General features: G+C 37.9%; 1 protein-coding gene across 31 annotated transcripts in view; it reads right to left on the bottom strand.

Annotated features, from left to right (window-relative positions):
- The window catches only part of RBM26 (RNA binding motif protein 26), an 88,821-nt gene that overhangs the window by 23,796 nt on the left and 42,234 nt on the right, over positions 1-22,791 (bottom strand). For 17 of the 31 annotated variants that reach the window (XM_089303516.1, XM_089303522.1, XM_089303526.1 and 14 more), the window contains 7 exons: positions 19,591-19,755; positions 17,908-18,039; positions 16,621-16,692; positions 9,584-9,709; positions 9,165-9,239; positions 6,761-6,928; positions 2,169-2,273 (listed from right to left, as the gene is read on the bottom strand). In XM_089303516.1, the coding sequence (XP_089159642.1) occupies positions 2,169-2,273; positions 6,761-6,928; positions 9,165-9,239; positions 9,584-9,709; positions 16,621-16,692; positions 17,908-18,039; positions 19,591-19,755 (843 nt within the window). The remainder of the gene's footprint in view (positions 1-2,168; positions 2,274-6,760; positions 6,929-9,164; positions 9,240-9,583; positions 9,710-16,620; positions 16,693-17,907; positions 18,040-19,590; positions 19,756-22,791) is intronic. The other 14 variants (XM_089303524.1, XM_051850567.3, XM_008260088.5 and 11 more) reach the window with 3 other exon arrangements.

The raw sequence follows: 22,791 nt of genomic DNA, 5'->3' as shown, positions 1-22,791 counted from the left end.
AAAAAATCATGCACATAACTTAAAGGATTTTGACTTTTATCCCAATAGCCATGGACTTTAGGAGTAAGTAATGAGAATAATTTTGAACATGTTGACTGTTTAAGATGTTTAGATTTACAAGTGGAAATGTCAAGCTGGCACAACAGTTGAATCTCTACTACTATTTTAGTTTCTTATCTCAAAACAGTTAATCTTAACATTAGCTAAAATAATGATCTGAAATCCAAATAACAAGGCTAAGTGAAAGAAATGTCTAATTGCACCCTTTCCTTCAGTGTTCATATCTAGTTAATTAACAAGTTTTACCTAATTCTTTTTTCTTTTTTCTTTTTGAAAAGTTAAAAAGAGGCCAGGCACAGAAATACAAATACTGTATGACTTCACTTAAATGTGGAATCTAAAAAACTGAACTCATAGAAGCAGAGAATAAAATAGTAGTTATCAGGGTTGTGGGTATGAAGCATGGTATGTTGGTCAAAAGAGAGTTTCAGTTAGATGGAAGTTCTGGACATCTATTGTACAGCATGGTGAAAATATTTAATAATAACATACTATATACTTGAAAATTGCTAGTAGGGATCTAAATCTTCTATTTTCATAAAAAATTAAGTATGGGAGGAGATGGTCATGTTAATTTGATATGATAATATGTCTGAGTATACGCACATACACACAAATTTCTGTACAGACATCCCCAACTTTTTACGTCAAGTAAAAAATAAACTATGAAAAAATCTAAATAATACACTTAAAGGCTCATAATAGAGCAGCATACATAAAAGTACACTCAGGAATATTCATCTCAAAATATTCCTTGAAAATAAAAGTTCATGGACAAAAAAGTTTGAGCAACACTTAATACATATTTTTGGAGATTCACAAATTAAAAGCCTCTTCAAAAACCTATAGTCAAAAAGGATGTTTAATATAACCCTTACCAAATTTACTCGACCTCAAAACCTTTTTTCACCACATCTGTTAACAACTAACAGAATTATTGTGATGAATGAATACACTCATTACTGGTACACACTAAGATTAACTGCAAAATAAATAAGCTATCATAAAAGAAAAAGTTATTCAATGTTTAGTTATATCAGAAGAAAGGAGTCAAATTAGTAAAGAATTTTGGTACCACTATTATTTATTTACTAAAATTATGGACATGAATTTTGAAAATGGTTTTTTAAAGTAGCACCAACACTAGCATAAAACCTCCAAAAAGGGAAAAACACAATTTCTGCATTAACAAAGAAGAAATCTTTTCCAAAACCTATTGTCTTGGGGAGAATACATATGCAATTCCATCTAGTTCTCAAAGAATGCAAATTTTTGCAGGTTTAAGACAATATCCTATGGCTTCTTAAGACTTTCAGGCAAAATAGGGCCTTAAGACAAGTCTGGTCACTGCTAAATGTCAAGTCTTTAATATTTAGAAGGCAGTGCTCAACATAGATTTCTTCTATGCCAAAAAAAAAATTGTTGTCAATAAATTTGAAGGAAAAAAACATTTTCAGGCTAAATAAGATACAAAACATTAAAATCATTGTGTCAAACAATGGTTAAATGCAGACATGTACCAAGTATAGTAATGACATTAATGTCTATTCTATATTCAAAATATAACTAATTTTTAACCATCTTTTTGCTAATTATTAAAAATTGTCATTTCATATAATAGGACATAGGTTTCTTATATAAATAACCATCTAACAAAATTAAGTTTATTTTCTTTTATAAACACCCACAGCACCATCTATAGGCAAAACTTAAGCTAGCATGTTTTTCAATACAGTTCTAACACTGAAAGTCTTATTCTTAAAGCAACTTAATATGCCTGTATAGACAAATATATATATATATGCATCTCCCTAAGAATACCTGAAAAGTCTAATAGTTTTCAATCCCAGGAAGAATATACTAAAAATAGAAAGGAAAAAAAATCCACTAGAAATGGAGGGGCTAATGGAAGTTTATAGTAGAATTCACGTTAAATGAGATTTTCCTCCCTTAACTCTGAAAAATTTAACCACCTTCCTTTATCAACATCCCAATATGAATACCAATCAGCAATTGTTGACTAAAATGAAGAGAACATATTTTCAAATTAACCACTACAACTATATCTGCTCCTTTTAAGTATATTGTATATACGTAATGAAACATACTTCCAGCTGTAATTCTGTATATTTCCTCCTAAGTTCAGTGACTTCTTCTCCAGCTTGCATCTTCTTATATAAATCCAGTTCTGTGTCAAGCAATTCTTTTTGCATCTAAAAAAGAGTGATGAATTAGTATTCTTGGCAACAATAATCAATATTCCATATTTCTGTCAAACTTTTTATAAGGAACTTTTAAACATTCCCATTTAATACATATACATATATATTTAATCCCCAATATTACAGCACTCTAGTTTAAGCCATCAACTCTCTGATTCATAGTATTATAACAGCCTCTTAACTTGCTACTACTTCTACTGATTTTCCCATAATTCATTTTGAGTACAGTAGCCACAGTGAGATTTCTATGTGATGATATGGAATAATTTTCACAGAAAAACTATGAGAAGAAAATGGGGTGGGGGGTAACCACAAAAAATGCAAGGTTCTAACAAGCTATATATGTATGTATGTTTATGTGTGTGTGTGTGTATTTTAGGTAGGAAAAATACTTACACACAAATTGACATATGTACATATATCTATAAAAAGAATCATTAGAAGGATCAACCAACAATTAATAATACTGGTTACCAATAAGGGATGGTTAGGGATAGAGTATCAGAGATCAAAGGGGAAAGGTCTTCAACCATGCATGTTTTTATATAGTGACTTTTGAACCATGTTAATGTCATAGTTATACAACAAAACAGCATTAAATCAAGAAGCATTGGGGTCATAGGAAGGGGAATCCAAAACTGAATACAAACAGAAAGAGACTTAACTTTATAAATTGATAACATACATACACCAAATGAATTAAAAAAGTACTCCTAGGGCCGATGCTGTGGCGTGGCAGGTTAAGCCTCCACGTGCTGGCTGAATAACTTTGGTTCCAGCTCCCTGCTTGCTAATGAGCCTGGGAAAACAGCAGAAGATGGCCCAAGTGCTTGGGTCCCTGCACCCACATGGGAGACCAGGAAGAAGCTCATGGCTCCTGACTTTGGCCTGGCGTAGCTTGTTGCAGCCATTTGGGGAGTGAACCAGTGGATGGAAGACTTCTTTCTCTCTGCCTCTGCCTCTCAAATAAGTAAATAAGTCTTAAAAAAAAAAGTAATCCTATAACAGAGTTCTGACTTTATATCCATAGTGGAATACAGATGTTTTGTTTGTAAAGAATGCAAAAAAATTTTGGTTTAGTTATTCTTTGTTCAGTCAGTTGTTGGAAATAGTATTGTTGCATCAATTTTAGAACTATCTTGAATGTATTACGAGACTATCTATGAATAATATTAAATTAATAGGTCCAACCTGTGCTTATGGAACCAGAAGATAAAACCCAAAATGAGAAAGAGGAACCATATGGTTTTCGATTAGAATTAATAATATTAATGATTTTATATATATACACTGGGTATAAATATTGTATAATCCTGCATTTTTTCTTTAATCACTTATTACAATCTGAAATCAACTTATTCACTTATCTTTACCTAATTAAGGCATCTATCTGAATTTTCCTTCCCAATCTATCTCTATTGCTGCCAGAATGTTACTTCTCTTTCATTAACCTTTAAATCACCAAGTACTTAAGTTCAAAGGCAGGTGCTGTGGCATAACAGGTAAAGCCGCCAACTGCAGCACCATCATCCCATATGGGCATTGGTATGAGACCCAGCTACTTCACTTCCAATCCAGCTCTTTGCTATTGCCTGAGAAAGCAGTAGAAATGGCCCAAGTCCTTGAGCACCTGCACCCATGTGGGAGACCCAGAAGAAGCTCCTGGCTTCAGATTGGCCCTGCTCTGGCTATTGTGGCCATTTGGGCAGTGAACCAGCAGGTGGAAGACCTCTCTCCCTCTCTGCCTCTGCTTCTCTGTAACTCTGCCTTTCAAATTGTCGCTCCCCCTCTTCGTGGAGGAGCAACACTGAACCCTGCGCTGTTCTTTCGTCTGCTCGGCCCTCCCCGGGTTTGCTGCTGGTTCTTCCCGGGTTGGCTACTGTCCCTTCCACCTCCGTGGAAGGGCGGTTCCCCCGCCACATTCCCCACTTCCGCAGGGGAGCGGCACACCGCCGGCCGGCTCTCTCAGGGGCTGCACAGGTGTTCCCTTAGATGTTCCCCTTAGATGTTCCTGGTGCATGCCGTCTCTCTCCTCCTTTATAGTCCTCCTCCGCCAATCCTAACTAGGCTGCCCACACGCCGAGTACGCTGCTCTCCTCCAATCAGGAGCAAGTCCTACAGTTTATTGGCTGAACTGGAGGCAGCTGTGTAGAAACTGTTTTCTCCTCTCCCAGCGCCATATTGTGGGAGAGCAGATGCATAGAATAAGTCTTAATTCCAGTAACAGTCTAGTCCGGGTTGCTCCCCACAGATCCCCCTTTCTTTTTATTTTTTGGCGTTGATACACGCCTGTCTTCGGTGTCCCGCGGCACACACTCTGCTCTACTTGCTAGAGTTGCCACAGGTTCTTACAAGTCCTATCAATCAGGCAAACCGAATCCGGGTCCTCTCTTCGCCATGTTGTGAGGAGGTTTTTAGGCGCTGATGCGTGCCTGTCTTCGGTGACTCTGGTCGAGCCGCCTGCTGGTGCTTACCGCCTTAATCAGGCAGACCGAATCCAAGCTTTCTCATTGCCATATTGTGGGGGAGACTTATTAGTGTTGATTCGTGCCTATCTTCGGTGACCTGCAGCTCATACTCTGGTCGAGCCGCCTGCTGGTGCTTACCGCCTTACTAATCAGGCAGACCGAAATCCAAGCTCTCTCATTGCTGTGTTGTGGGGAGGCCTTATTGGTGTTGATAGCGTGCCTGTCTTCGGTGACCTGCGGCGCATAAGCTGCTAGCCGCCCACAGGTGCTCATCGCCTCACTAATCAGGCAGACCGAATCCAAGCCTTCTCATTGCAGTATTGTGGGGAGGCCTTTCTATTTCTCTATTTCTCTATCTCCGGGCATTCCTATTTCTCCCATTTTGCTTCTATCTTCCAGCATTCCTATTTCTCTCATTTTACTTCTAAACTTCTGTTTCTCTTATCCCCGCGGCTTCCCGGCGCCCGCCCCGAGGCCGCTTCTCGGCGGCTTTCCGGCTCTGAGCCGCTTCAGCCCGCGCCTCTCTCATCTGCGCGGCTTCGCAGCTCTACGCAGCTCGGCTTCGCGCGCACACTCCACGGTCTCTCACTAGCCTCGCGTTCCCTATCTACTTGAGCCCCGCACGCTCTGTCTGCGCGCGGCAGCCTCCGCGAGTCACACAGCGTAGCTTGCGTCTCCGCCACTAGTATTCAATCCAAGTTCCCCGGGCTAACCTGGCGAATTCAACCCAGCTCACGTCTCCGCCCCACGATTTGGCTTCCCGTCCTTTGCTCCCCGGGCTAATCAGACGGATCCCAATCTGGCTTACGTTTCCGCTTCTGGTTTCAACTTTTCGCCCCCTAATCCCGGGCTAACTTGAGAATCCCAATGTGGCTTTCATCTCCGCCTCGGCCTGCCCCCCGCGGCTTCAATTTCCCTAACATTTTTCTCTACCCGGTATGTTTCCCCAAGCTTTCTTCCAACAATACTCCTCCCTCATTTCTCCTGGCCTCTCCCCACAGTCCGTATCCGAGTCTGTTTGTTCTAGCTTTCACTTTCGACCTTAGAGATTTCTCCCAGCTTCCCCCCGTAGTCCGTATCTGAGTCTATGCCTATGCTTTCAATAGCTTCTTCCGGCACCTTTTTCGTCCGGCTTTTCCCTAGGCTGTTTGCTAGTCTCTCTCTCCGATATTTTCCCAGTTCTTCCCGTTTCTTCCCTCCTAAGTTTCCTATCCGTCCTAGGTTTCCTATCCGAGTCACGACACCATTATGTCGCTCCCCCTCTTCGTGGAGGAGCGACACTAAACCCTGCCTAGGCTTCATATCCGAGTCACGGCACCATTATGTCGCTCCCCCTCTTCGTGGAGGAGCAACACTGAACCCTGCGCTGTTCTTTCGTCTGCTCGGCCCTCCCCGGGTTTGCTGCTGGTTCTTCCCGGGTTGGCTACTGTCCCTTCCACCTCCGTGGAAGGGCGGTTCCCCCTGCCACATTCCCCACTTCCGCAGGGGAGCGGCACACCGCCGGCCGGCTCTCTCAGGGGCTGCACAGGTGTTCCCTTAGATGTTCCCCTTAGATGTTCCCCTTAGATGTTCCTGGTGCATGCCGTCTCTCTCCTCCTTTATAGTCCTCCTCCGCCAATCCTAACTAGGCTGCCCACACGCCGAGTACGCTGCTCTCCTCCAATCAGGAGCAAGTCCTACAGTTTATTGGCTGAACTGGAGGCAGCTGTGTAGAAACTGTTTTCTCCTCTCCCAGCGCCATATTGTGGGAGAGCAGATGCATAGAATAAGTCTTAATTCCAGTAACAGTCTAGTCCGGGTTGCTCCCCACACAAATAAATAAACAAAATAAATCTTTATAAGACTAGTAGAGTTTACTTGTTTGTACTTATTTATCAATGACAGAGGAAAACAGTAAATATAAGGGTCAGATTTTTAACAAAGGTTATTACCTGAAAAAAAAACTGAATCCTAAAAATTTAATGTTTAATATTATCTACCAAGTAGAAATATGGACATAAATTAAAATACCTGAGTCTTGGTTTTTATACTTTTTGGAAGACAGCGTCCAGGAGAAGCAGCTTTGACCTCATCTTTCAACTTGGTGATATTTTTTGTCAAAACCTCCAAAGTTTTCATGATTTCTGCTTTATCTTCAGATTTCATTGTTTTGTTTTTCTCCAGTTTGGAAATTAACATCTGTGGAATTTTTAAAAACAGAAAAAATCTGAACATACTCCTACTATTAAAGTGAACACAGTAAGTATATATAAAAGTAAATAATACCATTCTTAGTTTATATATTCACAACAATGCTAACAACTATTAAATATTTAAAGGTAGTACGGGGGCTGGTGCTGTGGAGCAGCGGGTTAACACCCTGGCCTGAAGCGCTGGCATCCCATATGGGTGCCGGTTCGAGTCCTAGCTGCCCCTCTTCCAATCCAGCTCTCTGCTATGGCCAGGGAAAACAGTAGAAGATGGCCCAAGTCCTCAGGCCCTTGCACCCGCATGGGAGACCTGGAAGAAGCTCCTGGCTCCTGGCTTTGGATCAGCGCAGCTCCAACTGTTGCAGCCAATTGGGGGTGAACCAGAGGACGGAAGACCTTGCTCTCTCTCTGCCTCTCCTCTCTCTGTATAACTCTGACTTTCAAATAAATAAATAAATCTTTAAAATAAAAAATAAAAAAAAGGTAGTAGGACAGCAGACTTGGTGATACTAACTATACTCAATTCAAGTGTTACTCTTGTTTTTTATGAAGAATTATATTGCTATTTGGAACTCTCAAAATTAGCTCAAATCACACAACCAGCAGAAATTCAATTCAATTCCTGAAAAGCTGTCAATATGAAATGTCAAAAATTTTCCTTTTTAAAGTAGTACAAGATGGCCCAAGTCCTTGGGCCCCTACACCCACATGGGAAATCCAGAAGAAGCCCCTGGCTCCTGGCTTCAGATTGGCACAGCTCCGGCCGTTGCGGCCATCTGGCGAGTGAACCAGCAGATAGAAGACCTCTCTGTTTCTCCTCTCTCTGTAACTGTTTTTCAAATAAATAAAATAAATCTTTAAAAAAAATTTTTTTCTTTTTTAATCTACTTGTTAATATTACTACCTCTAACTATTCCCATGCCAAATTTAGCATGCAACCCAGAATATGCAGGAGGAAAATTTTATAGACCGTATCACATAATCAAGTGTTAGAAAAACTGAATGCTTAATTACTTTATCATAGGTAACAATAACTGATATCCCCAACATGGATAGCAAGATAAGAAATATAAAATGGGCCAAAGAAACCATGTAATAAATAGTACAGGTTCTCTGAGTCAAGAAGACTTTGATTTTAGGTGTAAAGCTTTATTGATTTCTTATCAAGTGTATCCAAATTTGAATTTAAAAAGACATACATTTCAAATGGTTTCTATATTTTCAATCTTCTGAAATGTTACAGAGCTAACCTTCATTGCCAGACAAAAACTGACAATGACAACTTATCAATTAAATATCAAAAATTAGAGCAACAGTGTCCAAAAAAAATGTCAGTCACATAGATTATCCGTAAGTTTCCAGGAGCCACATTAAAAATAAACAAAATTAATTTCATCATATATTTTATTTGACCAATATATCGAAGATTTTACAAATACCATGATTTTACTTTTTCTCTTCATCTTTAAAATCCAGTGTGTATGTTACACTTACATCTCGATTTGAACGAGACATATTCCATATACTTAATTAGTTAGATGTGGCTACTGACTACTCTACTAAATAACACAGAACTAGAGGATATCAAGCAAGTAAAAAAAAAAGGTCATTGAGAAAAGGGTTCCATTTCATTATCTGCTGATTAAATTGCTATGCAGCAACAGCTGAATGACCACTATCTTATTTCCACTTCATGTTGATAACCACAGATCCATTTAAACTACATTCACCATTTAATACATGCTTTTCAACTTCAATACAAGGTTACCTCAAAAGTTCATGGACAATGAAACTAAAAGATAAATTTTTTTCTGTGAACTTAAGATCCCTCAATCGCATGAATTTCAAAACTTTTTTCCACCAAAATCAATTTACCTTTTTACTCCATTTTCCATGAACTTTTTGTAATAGCCTTGTACTTCAAACTAGCAGAAATTCAGTTCAATCCCTAAAAATTTGTCAATTTAAAATATCAATAATTTTACTTTCTAAACTATTTGTTGATATTGTTGCCTAAGTATTCTTACTCTAAATGTAGTCTGCAACCCAAACTGTATTTACATTGATAATAAAACACATTAGACTGATAATAAAATATCATTGATAAATATTTCATTTTATCAATTATAGTAAACCTGTTATCTCAGGACTATGCATATTTTCAGATTAAATTTACCACAAATTATGACATTTGTAAATATATTCTTCCAAATTTAATATTTTACCTTCTGTGTTTCAATGTGCTTTTCTAAAATTTCTTGTTTCCTTTTCCTTACATCTTGCTGAAGTTTCAGTGCCTCCTGGAGTCAGGGACAAGAAATACCATTGGCATATTACTAAGGATAAAAAAATTATTCAAGAGGAGCAGTATGATTCCAATTGTAGAAACATGACAACAAAAATTATTTGCAAACTTTTGCAATTTAGAGTTTAAATATGTATGTGTGTTTAAAAGAGCAATCAAGGGAAACTTTCAAAGAAAAAATTAAGTTATTTCTACACTATGAAAAATAAAGCTTCAGTGGCAACTAATGTACACATTTTTAGTCTTTTAGTCTTATTTATGATAAGTACTGAAGCAGCATTTGCACAAAGAAAAACTTCCTTATTTGCAAATTCTGTGCACTATACTCAGTGTTCTTACCTGTTTTTTTTTCTGTGCTTCATTATTATCAACTGCAGAAGTAGAAACAAGTAAGGATTTTTGTGCAGCCTTCAAAGCAGCCGGGTTATACACTGTTTTTGTTAGGCCAGTTGATGTAGATAACACCTATCAATACAAATTCAATTTCTTAGGAAAAAAAAAATCAATGATTTATGATTTCCTAAGTCCCATTTTCTATAGGCATGTCTCTAAACTCTAGCACATTGTACTAAATGCACTATATACATATAACTAAATTGCAACTGATGATTTGAAAGGCATAGAAAAGAGAAATAAGCTCTAATGTGAAAAAAGTTTAAATTACCAAATACCTACAGGAAAAAAGCAAAGACAAACATACAAAATGCCAAATCAAGAAAAAACATTACCATTGCTGTATCACTCAGAAAATATTAGTTGCTGAATACCTTACTGCTATTCAAAGTGACTAAAGCAAAAACTATACACAAAAACATGGCACAGGAAGAAATTGGGTGCTGTTGTCATCAAACAATCTATTCTATTTTGCAATCTGCAGTTCTAAAATAAATCCTGTTCTATTAATTCTCTAATTCTTTTCTAGCAATGTGCCTTTGCCTCAAGTGATCTTATCTCCTTAAACCTAGCTTGGGTTTAACATAACACAATCAAGACATCTATAAATCCCTATACATTTCACTCTTCGACCCTAAATCCATGTATAAAATTTTATTCCTTCAGCTATTAGATAAAATCCTAATAGCTATTTTTAGCTAGCATTAGCAACTTGGTAAAAAGGAGTTAGGTATATTAATTTATGTGTCTTTCTGTTCACTATTCAAGGACCTTGCAGTAAAGACCATACCTTTTTCCTTTTTGTGCTTCTTCCAGTACCTAAGTCTTGCTACATAAATAAATATGAGCAGAGATAAGATCAAGCACCTTTTTGTGGCTGTCTGCTCATCTATAAAATCAGGAAGCTCAAGGTGATGGTGTCTGAAATTCTTATAAAACCCCAAATTTCATACCACAAGGATAGGATTTTTTTTTTTTTTTTTTTTCGGCACAAAAGCCCAGCGCTCTATTTACAGCTATGGCTGGCACCTGCCCACCTGGCCAGCTGCCTGCAGGGAGGGGTGGGAGAGGGGGTCAGCCACATCGCAGGCGGGGGTGGGAATAAGGCAGGAAAAGACAGAAGGGAAAGGGGTGGGGGCAGAGAAACCAGAGGTGGAGAAATGAAGACTGGAGACAGCAGCAGAAAGGACCCTCCCTCCCCTAAGGATCCAAAGCTCAGCAGGAGGAGGTGGGGATAGGGGCGGGGCTTGCAGAGAGAGAGAGAGAGAGAGAGAGAGAGAGAGAGAGAGAGAGGGAAAGGAGACGCCTAGGGGTTGGGGAGGGGCAGTCCTGGTGGCCAAAACGGAACCAACCCCAATCCCGAATCCCCCCCACCCCCACCTGCCCAGCTCTGCCGCTTCCCTCTAGGCTGCCAGCACATCTGGTCTCCACAAATGCCACGCCCCCACACAAGCCCCCGCCCCCCCTCCACCCCACCCCTGGACCCAGGCCATCCCCACATGGTGGGGAAGTTTTCTTTAGGTTAGCATATTTGCAAGCCTGCCCCAGCTCCGCCCTCGCAGGGACCACTAGAAGGGCAGGTTGGCCATGCCGCCCGGCGCGCCGGGAGGTAGCCCATCTGGCTGTCCAGAGACACGCTGCGCTGCCGCAGTGGGTGGGACACCATGAGGTTCTGCTGGGGCGGGGGGCCCATGAGGGAGCCCTGCGGGGACAGCATGTGGGGAGGCTGGCTGTAGACCCCCAAGCCCCGTTGCTTCATCAGCATGAAATTCTGCTGGGCCATGAGGCCTTGTGGGGGGGACATGACTCCCTGGTGCAGGCCGTGGGGCACCATGCCCTGCTGAAGGATAGGAATTTTTGCTGTTGTCTCTGGTCATTGCTATATCTTAAGTTCATAAACAGTGCCAGGGCACATGAAAAAAATTTCAATAAACATTTTTTCACTAAAGTGAAATGACAGTAAGTTAAAAAGACAATCTTTCTTACACAAGGATCAATTTTTTAAAAAATGAAAGTTTAAAATAAAGCCCGGGGGGGGGGGAGGGGCGGTGCCGTGGCGAAGCAGCCCTGGCGAAGCAGGTGGAGCAGCCAGCCGCCTGTAGTGCTGGCATCCCATGTGGATGCTGGTTCGAGTCCTGGCTGTTCCACTTCTGATCCAGCTCTCCACTGTGGCTTGGGAAAGTACTGAAGAATGGCCCAAGTCCTTGGGTCCATGCACTCGCATGGGAGACCCAGAGGAGGTTCCTGGCTCTGGCCATTGCAGACAACTGGGGAGTGAGTCAGCGGATGGAAGACCTCTCTTTCTATCTCTAACTCTGCCTTTCAAATGAATAGACAAATCTTTTTTTAAAAAATAAAAGATTTTATAGGCTCCCTTTATTTCCTTCAAAAGAAAAGCAATTCTAAAATCCATGGAATAGCAACTGGTTTGTAGAAAACAGCCAATGTATCCTTTCAGTGAGATCTACGAATGCTATAAAATATAAAAATTAAACATGAAACTGATTGTGTGAACACTGTAATTTTTCAGAGGCATAAACATTGTTTCTAAAGTCTTAAAGGAGTTTATAACCTAAAAAAGGATGAAGTAACCACTCAAATGCAGAGTAATAATGAGAAAAATTGCACTTTTTGTAAACATCTGGGTACATCATAGTAATAATCTAGAAGCCAACTCATACTCTTTCACCATGAAATTAATTAAGAAATTTATTTATTTGAAAAGCATAGAAGGAGACAGAGGGATAAACAGTTCCTGTTTGCTAGTTCATTCACCAAATATCTGCTACACCTGAGACTAAGCCAGATCAAGACCAGGAGCCAGGATCTCAATCCAGGTCTCCGACAAGGGTGACAGGGACCTACTTTCTTGAACCATCACCTGTTCCTTCCCAGGCTCTACTTTAACAAGAAACTGGAATGGGAAGCACAACTGGGTTTCATATCTAAGATACCCCTAAATAGGATGCGGGTGTCCCAACTGGTGTCTTAACCATGCGTTAATTTTTATTTCATTTAGAGACTGACTTTCTTAGAATAGTGATGAGTTGCCAAAGCACTAATTTCATGGTGAGCTAATTTCATGTTAGGCTAAGCCTCTGCCTGTGGTGCCAGCATCCCATAGGAATACTGGTTCAAGTCCTAGCTGCTCCTCTTCTAATCCTTTCTGCTTATGGACTGGGAAAGCAGAAGATGGCCCAAGTCCTTGTGTCACTACACCTGCATAGGAGACCCAGAGGAAGCTCCTGGCTCCTAGCTTCAGATCAGCACAACTCTGGCCATTGCGGCCATCTAGGGAGTGAACCAGCAGATGGAGGATCTCTTTCTCTCTGCCTCTCCTTCTCTCTGTGTAACTCTGACTTTCAAATAAATAAATATTTAAAACAAAAAAAAATTTAAAAATAAAAGTTCTTAAATAATACAAGATATGCACCTAATTTGATAATTTCCTTTCAATGATAGGGCCATTACCTAGCTAGGTATCACTAAAAATACAAAATGGTTGCATCATTAAAATATAGCATGAACAGATGTAATTTGTAGTACTACTTCAATGACCATTTTCTGTAACTCTAGAGAAAAATTTCTTTCATGCTATTTTACCATGTGAAATGTCAAACATTTTGTATATACTTTATAAGGGCAGAAACACAGAAAACAGACTCTGTTTCATAAAGCTGTGATCAAAAAAGATTTCTATTGTCAGATAAGTTGGAAACAATGAATATCCTAACCCCTCTCTCCAGGTTCAATGGTTATTATCAAAATAAAAGCACTAAGAACATTAGAAGTAAAAAATCCATGTAATTGGTTTAATTTAGTATTTCTCCAACTCCAATGAATAGGAAATATTCTTTTTCAAAGTATCTTTAACATCTGAAATTAAACTAAAGAGAGCTGGCTCAAAGTGAATGAAAGTATTGGCAAGAATGAGAAGATACTTTTATTCCTAGAAGCATTCCTATTCCATTTTTTTGTTGTTGTTGTTGTTTTGTTTTGTTTTTGTTTTTTTTTTTTTGGTTTTTTTGTTTTTTGTTTTTGACAGGCAGAGTGGACAGTGAGAGAGAGAGACAGAGAGAAAGGTCTCCTATTCCATTGTTTTATCCAGGAACTTTCTTCTCTAAAAACAGAACTTCAGCTTAACATATTTAATTGAGCCTAAATCACAATGTCTATAAAACACAATATAATTTTATATAGCCATACTATAATAAAAGGCCACCAATTATAACCATAAACACCAGCAACTGTATGTAGTCTAATTTCAGATTGTTAAAATATAAAAATAAAATTATTAAAACAATGAATATAAATATTGCTCACTATGTAAATCTATTTGGTTATAGCTTTGGATAGTAAGAGTTTGAATAGCAAGAAAAATCTTTTTTGAAAAGATGAAAACCTATTAATAATACAACCAGTGGAGGGAAGCGACAAATCCAATAGAAAAGATGATGCTACAATTCCTTGGAACATATTCAAGGCATGGCAAGTTGCCTTTCCAAGCAACCATATCTCTGTATTTCCAAATGGGATTCTGCATGTTTCAGCAAAACAAACACTTTCACATAAACCTTATTTCCTATAAGAAAAATAACCCAGGTAACATCCTGAGACAGGTTGATACATTAGTAAATGAAAACTTAAAGTAGTAACAGTTATGAAAGGGAAAAAAAACATAAGAATCCTTTATCTGTGTATATAAGGTGGTAAAGTTTTTAGAAAAACTGTACTTTATGTAATGAAACAGCAAGTAACACTTGTTCTCTACTTATACTATGAAAGCTGCTAAATCAATAGCTGAAGTCGCTACACGATATATAGTGTTCTTTCAATTATACCACACAATTTCCTTTTCAAAAGTTCTGTGGTATAGCTGTTAACATTTCATCATGCAAAAAGATCAAAATTTTTAGACTGCAAAAACAGTAGGTGGGATATTCAAAAAGTTCAAAGAAAATGTATACTACAGAAAAATGCATGGATTTCAAAATTTTTTGCACCAAAAAAGTTTTAATTCCATTTTTCATGAACATTTTGAAGTTACCCCATTAGTAAAGTTAAACTATCAATTCCAAATTCATATCCATTTATTCCAAAGGTACTCAAAGCATCTTTAAAAATAAATAATAAAAGCAGCAAACATACTATTTTGTAAAAGTTATAATTAGAATAAACTTCAATTTTAGAATCCAAATCTTAACATAAACAGATCTTAAACATAATCGTATATTTAGATGTCTCCAGAACTGCTCAATAGTATACAAAGTATAGCGGATCTTTCAGTGCTTTAATTCCTGAACTACTATCAGAATATAAATCTAATCAAAATAAATATCTGATATGGCTACAATCAGTAGCACAGACTAAATCACACAGAATCAGAGGGGGCCATCATATGGAAAAATTTGGTGGTTTCATGGGAGATGATAAGAGATTTTCAACTGTTATAGAATGGTTAGAGCTGTTAGGCAGACAAAAGGGGAGAGGGGGCAAAAAAGGTGGGGTGGGGAAGGAAAGGGCACGAGGGACATTAAGCAGAAAAGTACTTGCTAAGGTAAAAAGGAAAGACTAGAGCAAAAGCAACAGAACCAGAATAATTGAGGAATTGATGAGCTGTGAATCAAGCAAAGTAATTTAGCTGAGAAATTAAAAGCTTCTACAATGAACTATATTTAAAGTAAACTTTAGAATAGGATGGCAATAGTATAATTAGAGGAGGGGAATTTCAGGATGCCAGCTAAGACACTGCATCCAAAGGCCAGTGACCTGAAGGTGATAGAGAAAAAGAAGTGGACTACAAACAAATAAATAATGATTATACAGCTTAGAAAGTAGTCATATCACTTTCTGAGCTGGTAGTTAGAAGTTAATTTTTATGGGACATAATGAATTCATTTTAGGCATGTTATGCCTGAAGTCAATGCCGAGATGCCCAAAGGAGAGTTTGATGGACAGAATAAGATTCAGATTTGAATTCCTAGAATTGCCAGGTTAACACAGTAAGTAAGGAAAATAATATACTAAAGAACAAATGAAGACAGCAGGTCAGCTATCTCACTGGATCTTTTGTTCATCTGTGAAGTCAATTTCTATTGTAATCTTCAGAATGGTTAGGAGCTGTGGACTAGAAACAGGAGACCCAGATTCTAGTTCTAGCTTAGTAATGCACAATGTATAGTGTAACTCATAAGACTACTTGGGTCCTGCTTTCCTTTAAGTAAATATGTAGAATTGAGGGAGATTTTCTAATTCTAACATTCTGTAATTCCACATACCCCAATTAACACTAAAGATCATAGTATACACCAACACCCAAACAAACAAAAAAAGCACATCTACACAGAAAGAACATAAGACAGATCCATAAACGGTCTTAAAATAATCAGTATTTATGCCTTCAATCACTTAAAAAATGATTAAATATATTATCAGACTGTATCAACAGCAGTGTGAGATTATAAACATTTATGTTATCCTTTCCAGTTTACAAAATATTTTTAAATTATTTACTCCTTATAAACCCCAGTGAGCAAGACAATTACCATCACCATTTTATAGATGAGTAAAAAGATTCAGAAAAGTAAAGAGCACTGCCCAACATCATGCAGTTAGTAAGTGAAAAGCCAGGGATCAAACTCAGGTAAAACTCCTCTAATTCATGGTCCTTTCTAACAGACTGTCAGAATTTTCAAATTAAAATGTACAATATCTCTAAAGAAAAGTAAATTAAAAAAAAAAAAAACAGAGAATGGAGCACATGAAAATACAGTGAGGCAAGTATTAAAATGCTGATGCAAAAATGTAAAAAAAGGTAAGCAAATATTTTTCTTTTTCAGCAAATGGAAAGCAAAAAGGTAGGAATAAGAGATACAGATACTATTAAGAAGCAAGTTTGGAACTATGAAAAAAAATTAAAAATTAAGATGCCACCTGAAAACATTTATGAAGCCAAGACAAACACATCATGCTATTCTTCTTACCTTTTCAGTTGCTGAAACAGATGACTTTGATACAAAACCCAACCTGTCCTTCACAGATAACTTAGTTACATTCTAAAAAAATTAAAATGGACATATTCAGTGTTTTCCCAAAAATATCTCTGTTGGGATTTTGAACATTCTGATTTTATTAATATATTCTGAGTCTAGGAATACTAATACTAATCACAGAAATGTGGGCCTTTTTTAAAAGAGACAGAAAATGTGTGTGGAAAAACAAAAATAAACAGTATGCAATATTACTCCAGCATGAAAAAGTATGATATAAAATAAGAGGTCTGAATCTGGTGTTTGTTGAAGTCCCTTCCACTGATAGAGAATCCTAAATTCTTAGGGTCCTATGTTAACAAGCAAAAAAATCTTCATTTTGAATAATAGATTTGAGTAATTAAAATAAATCCCTGCTTCTACAGCCTAAAAATAAAATGTCATTCTTTGCTAAAGTATGTTTGCTTTATACTCAAATACACTGTATTTGGTGATGTATAGGATATAAGGGTTTAGGATCTTTTTTTAGGATAACTTATCAATTTACATTCTGGATATTCTTATAAGATCTCAGCATCTTACTTCTTGGAAGACCATTTTAAAAAGGTGGCATCTATTAACTAAGTAAGATACTACATACTAATTATTTTACACAGCAAATGATGAACCATCTGGAGACAAAGGAAAGCTTTATTTCAGAGACTGAAAGTGTAGAAACAAGAACCTGTGTTCTTCCTATGTGGAAAGAAGTAGGGAGGAAGTGACATTTTGAGAAAAGAATCCCAGAATCAGAAATAAGTGATGCAAAGTTCTAACAAAGTTGCATTAAGTACTTAGAACAGCGTAATATCAAGCATGAGTAACCTGATGTTTTATGCCTTCCCATCCCAAAAGTTTTCATGTCAGTCTACTGCACAAGTATATCTGCAACAAAATTCTAATTAAGTAAAAAGATGATGGGAAAACAAGATTCAGTGTATTAAACTTCATTCTTCACCTAGTTTTGCTAAAATATATTTTTCCCACAAGGTAAAAAGAAATCTAACAAATATTAATTACAGCAAAGAATTTAAGACTCAAATACTTTAAGAAAAGTAGAAACTGAAAATGTTATGGCAATGGTAAAAAGAAAAAAATAATTGATAAGTGAGGTTCAAATATGTAAAGACCATCATATTTCTATCAAATTAATACAATTAACTATAATCAATCACCACAGAAAATTGGTTTACTGAGAATGCATAATATGTGACAAGAACAATAGTAAAACCTTCCATATACCTGAGGAAGTTCTGAACTGGCACTCTGGGCTTCTGCTGGTTCAACGGTACTTGAAGGTACTGGACCCAATCGCTCTTTGACTGACTGCTTCACAACAGGCAGAATGGGTTGCTGGACTAAAGGCTGCATGACCTCAGAACAACCAAAGAATTTCAAAACAAGCCAATTAGTTCAGGAACTAAACTAAACTTCTGGTATTTTGTAATAAATTACTCAAGTACAGAAACTTTTTAAAATGAAACTTATAGCTGAAACTGCCTTTCAATTTCGTTCACACAAGGATACATATTTTCTTTGAATAAAATCATTCATTTATAAAGAAAAAAATTTAAATCTACCCTTCATTATTTCAAACAATCAAAAAACAAAATTATCACAATAAACCTCTAGAAGGAATCAATCAATTGAACATTATATGGTAGTTCCTCTCTTATTCTTGGGAGATATATTCTAAAACCACTGGTGAATGTTTCAAACTTCATATAGTACTGGACTATGAACATATTATGCTTCACTCTTGCTATAAATCTTAGCAACTCTGGAATACAATTTTTTTCTATCCTTATTAAGAACTTCCACCTTGGGGCTGGCGTAGCAGGTAAAGCCACCACCTACAGTGCCAGCATCCTGTATGGGTGCCAGTTTGAGTCCTGGCTGCTCTATTTCCAATCTAGTCCCCTGCTATGGCCTGGGAAAGTGACAGAAGATGGCCCAAGTGCTTGAGCCCCTGCACCTACGTGGGAGACCAAGAAGAAGCTCCAGACTCCTGGCTTCAGATTGGCACAGTTCTGGTCATTGCAGCCATTTGAGGAGTGAACCAGTGGATGGACGACCTTTCCCTCTCTCTCTCTCTCTGCCTCTGCCTTTCTATGACTCTGCCTTTCAAATAAATCAATGTTTAAAACAAAACAAAACAAAAACTTCCACATTTTCAATTAAAGGAAGCACCTGGGCTTCTTTTTGGTATATCCGAATTGCCAGTATCACTGCTCTTGCATGTTGAGGCCATATTAAGTAAAATAAGGGCTACTTGAACACAAGCATTATAATGAATCTGATAACCAAGATGGCTACTAAATCATTAATCAGCAGGTAGACTACATCATGTGGATAAGCTGTACAAAGGGATGATATACATCCTGAATGGGACACATCAGACCTTCTAAGAGTTCACTGTGATACTCAGAACAGCACACAATTTAAACCTTATGAACTGTTTATCTCTGGAATTTTTCATTTAGTATTTTTGGACCACCACTGACTGTAACTGAAACTGCAGAAATTGAAACTCTGGATAAAGGGGGATTATTGTATACTGACTGATTCAAGGAAGGAACAAAGAGAAGTGAAAGAGGAAAAAAGAATTTCCAGGATGAACCCACATTCTGAATTTCTGGAATGAATCTAAGTATAGCTACCACTTGCTGAATGTCTATGACTTGACAAGAACTGTTCCATATGTTAGCTTTACACACATCATCATGATTCTCTAAATAAAGAATTAACTTCACAATTAAATAAAAGGTTTAACTAGAGTAGTTAAATAACTTCCTCAAGTCTATAACATTAACAGTAGTAGAGACAGGGTCTAAACTCAAGTATACTTGATTTCAATGCCTCTGCTCTTAAACACTTTGCCAAGAGCTGTCTAAGTATGTAATTTCACATAAATTTCTCTCTTACCTTTGGGGAAGTAGTTTGTAACTGTTGAGTGCTTCCTTCTCTGTGCCAATAAACCTTAATAAAGCGATTATTTAACACTGCTTCTGTACTTGATATTGCTTTCTTTGCTTCTTCATACGTTGCAAATTGGATAAGGGCACCTTCAGGATCACCATTATAAGCAACCTAAGATTTAAATTATTAAGAAGAGTGAGTTTTCCAATGGAATCTGTTGCTTCCTTAAGTAAAACTGCTCAAGAAGTTAAATACTAGCACTTCCAGGAGGAGACAATCTTCATATTTCCTTCTATTGTGATAACTGTCACAGTTTACTTTAACTCCAGAAAGAAAAATAGTAACAGGATTGTTCACAGTACAAAAAAAGAGCCTTCTCTGTGTTAACAGTAGAGAATGCTGATAGCACATGTTACATACAAGAAGTTGAAACGTTCTCTTTTCACCCCTAATTTAATGCTAATTATGAAAAATGATACCTATCTGTCAATGAGTGACATGGCCAAGAATTATGTAGTCTGGAGAAGGCAGTAAGCTATTTTGGAAAGCGTTATCTTTAAATAAAAATTACAGAAAAATCCATTTGTACAATATCCTAGATTTGTAATTCTCACAATATTTGCAGAAGCACAAGAAAATTTAAGAACATACATAACAAAAGGATCAATCTTATTTGCCATATGAGGAAAGGAATTCAAGGAATATGATCCTACAGACACATACAACCAATAAATTATAAATCATGAGTTTTCCTATCAAATTTATTTTCAATAAAAAGAATGTTTTCAAAGTGTGGCACACCACTGGTGGTGTGCAGCGATACATAATAAAGACTGAGAGTACAGTCTGATTCAACTGCCTGGCTCAAACTTTGTCTGCTATTACCACATAAGCATGAATCAGTTATTTAACTTTTCTTGCCTCAGTTTCTTCTTCTGTAAATGAGAATAACAACAGTACTCATTTTGTCGTGTTATTTTGAGAATTAAATAATTCATGTAGAACAGAGTAAATAGCAAATATTCAGTAACTATCATAAGGAGGATTTTAGGTAGCATTTCAGTAATTATACAATTATTAGAATGTAAAAACATCAAGTTGACCATCACGTTTAATTAATAAACAGGTAAAGGTGTTTTTTCAGTTGATTTTGAAAAACATATACTTCATAAATAATAATACAGGTAAATTTTTTTTTTTTTTGGACAGGCAGAGTGGACAGTGAGAGAGAGAGACAGAGAGAAAGGTCTTCCTTTGCCGTTGGTTCACCCTCCAATGGCCACCGCGGCCGGCGCACCGCGCTGATCCGATGGCAGGAGCCAGGTGCTTATCCTGGTCTCCCATGGGGTGCAGGGCCCAAGCACTTGGGCCATCCTCCACTGCACTCCCTGGCCACAGCAGAGAGCTGGCCTGGAAGAGGGGCAACCGGGACAGAATCCGGCGCCCCAACCGGGACTAGAACCCGGTGTGCCGGCGCCACAAGGCGGAGGATTAGCCTAGTGAGCCATGGCGCCGGCGGTAAATGTGTTTTTTGTAATTGATTTTGAAAAACATATACTTTATAAATAATAATGCAGTTAGTATACAGATACAGCAAAAGGACCAATAAAGAGACGGTATCGACCTAATAATTAATGCAAACAGAAACAATAGTGAGATATTATATTTTGTACCTCAGCTTTGCAAGATTTTTTTTTTTTTTTTTTTTTTTTTTTGACAGGCAGAGTGGACAGTGAGAGAGAGAGACAGAGAGAAAGGTCTTCCTTTTTTGCCGTTGGTTCACCCTCCAATGGCCGCCGCTGCAGCCGGCGCACCGCGCTGATCCTGGCAGGAGCCAGGAGCCAGGTGCTTTTCCTGGTCTCCCATGGGGTGCAGGGCCCAAGCACCTGGGCCATCCTCCACTGCACTCCCTGGCCATAGCAGAGAGCTGGCCTGGAAGAGGGGCAACCGGGACAGAATCCGGCGCCCCAACCGGGACTAGAACCCGGTGTGCCGGCGCCGCAAGGTGGAGGATTAGCCTATTGAGCCACGGCGCCGGCTGCTTTGCAAGATTTTTTAAACTAACATCACCACCAGTATAATTGTGTGAGGAAAAGAATATTCTGAGAACTTTATTATGTCTAGATATAAATGTAGATCAAACTGAACACCCTCAAAAACATAGTCAGAGATTATTTAAGATTAAGGAATCAAAAGGTAAAATGTGTATTATGGGCCAATAAAAACCTGTGTAGGTAGACACAAAAATATGTAACAAAAAATCTAGAAGACACAGAAATTGAGATAACAATTTAATTGTATATGGGTAAGGAAATGTGTGGGACATCATGAGTTGAAGGAGAAATGATTCCTTTAAATTTTTTAGACACCCAAGGCCGGTACTGTGGCATAGTAGAATAAGCTACCGCCTGCAACGTCAGAAGCCTATATGGGTGCCAGTTCAAGTCCCAGCTGCTACATTTCAGATCCAGCTCCCTGCTAATGTACTTGGAAAAGCAGCAGCAGATGTCTCAAGAGCTTGGATCCCTGAACCCACTTGGGAGACCTGGAAGAAGCTCCTGGCTCCTGGCTTCAGCCTGACCCAGCCCTAGCCGTTGCAGCTACCTGGAACCAGGAAGATCAGGAAGACCTCTCTCTCTGCCTCTCTCCCTCTCTGTAACTATGCCTTTCAAATAAATTAATAAAGAATAAAAACTTATACACTTCTATTGCTCTACTCAAAGAGAAGCTTCATTTTTTTTCCTTTATTACATTTATAATAGGACTCTCTAAATGGCAAGAAAACAAAATTTTCTAAAATACCAATTATAGCCTCTAAAATTTATAGATATTTTATCAGATTATAAAATTATTTTTGAAAACAAAAATACCATACAAACTATAATATTTTCAATACTTAAATATATCACATAATGTAAATTTAAATCACTAAAAAAACCTCACAGGTTATATACAACCAAGCCAAGTCTAATTCTAGGGGAAGTCAAATATAAATTATACTGTAATTTATATTGAGTGATGTTCAAACAGAGTAAAGAAATATGTGTAAAATAATTACAGGGGCCAGCCTTGTGGTGCAGCAGTTTTAAGCTGGCACCTGTGACACCAGCATCCCTTACAAGCTCCAGTTCAAGTCTGGCCTGCTCCACTTCTTATTTAGCTCCCTGATAATATGCCTGGGATGTATAAGACCTGGATTGAGTTCCA

Source organism: Oryctolagus cuniculus, chromosome 9 (assembly GCF_051225735.1).
Source record: "Oryctolagus cuniculus isolate XC-2025 breed Fujian yellow rabbit chromosome 9, ASM5122573v1, whole genome shotgun sequence".
NCBI lineage: Eukaryota > Metazoa > Chordata > Mammalia > Lagomorpha > Leporidae > Oryctolagus > Oryctolagus cuniculus.
The sequence above is the reverse complement of the archived record's forward strand: the minus strand, read 5'-3'. Positions and strand labels throughout refer to the sequence as shown.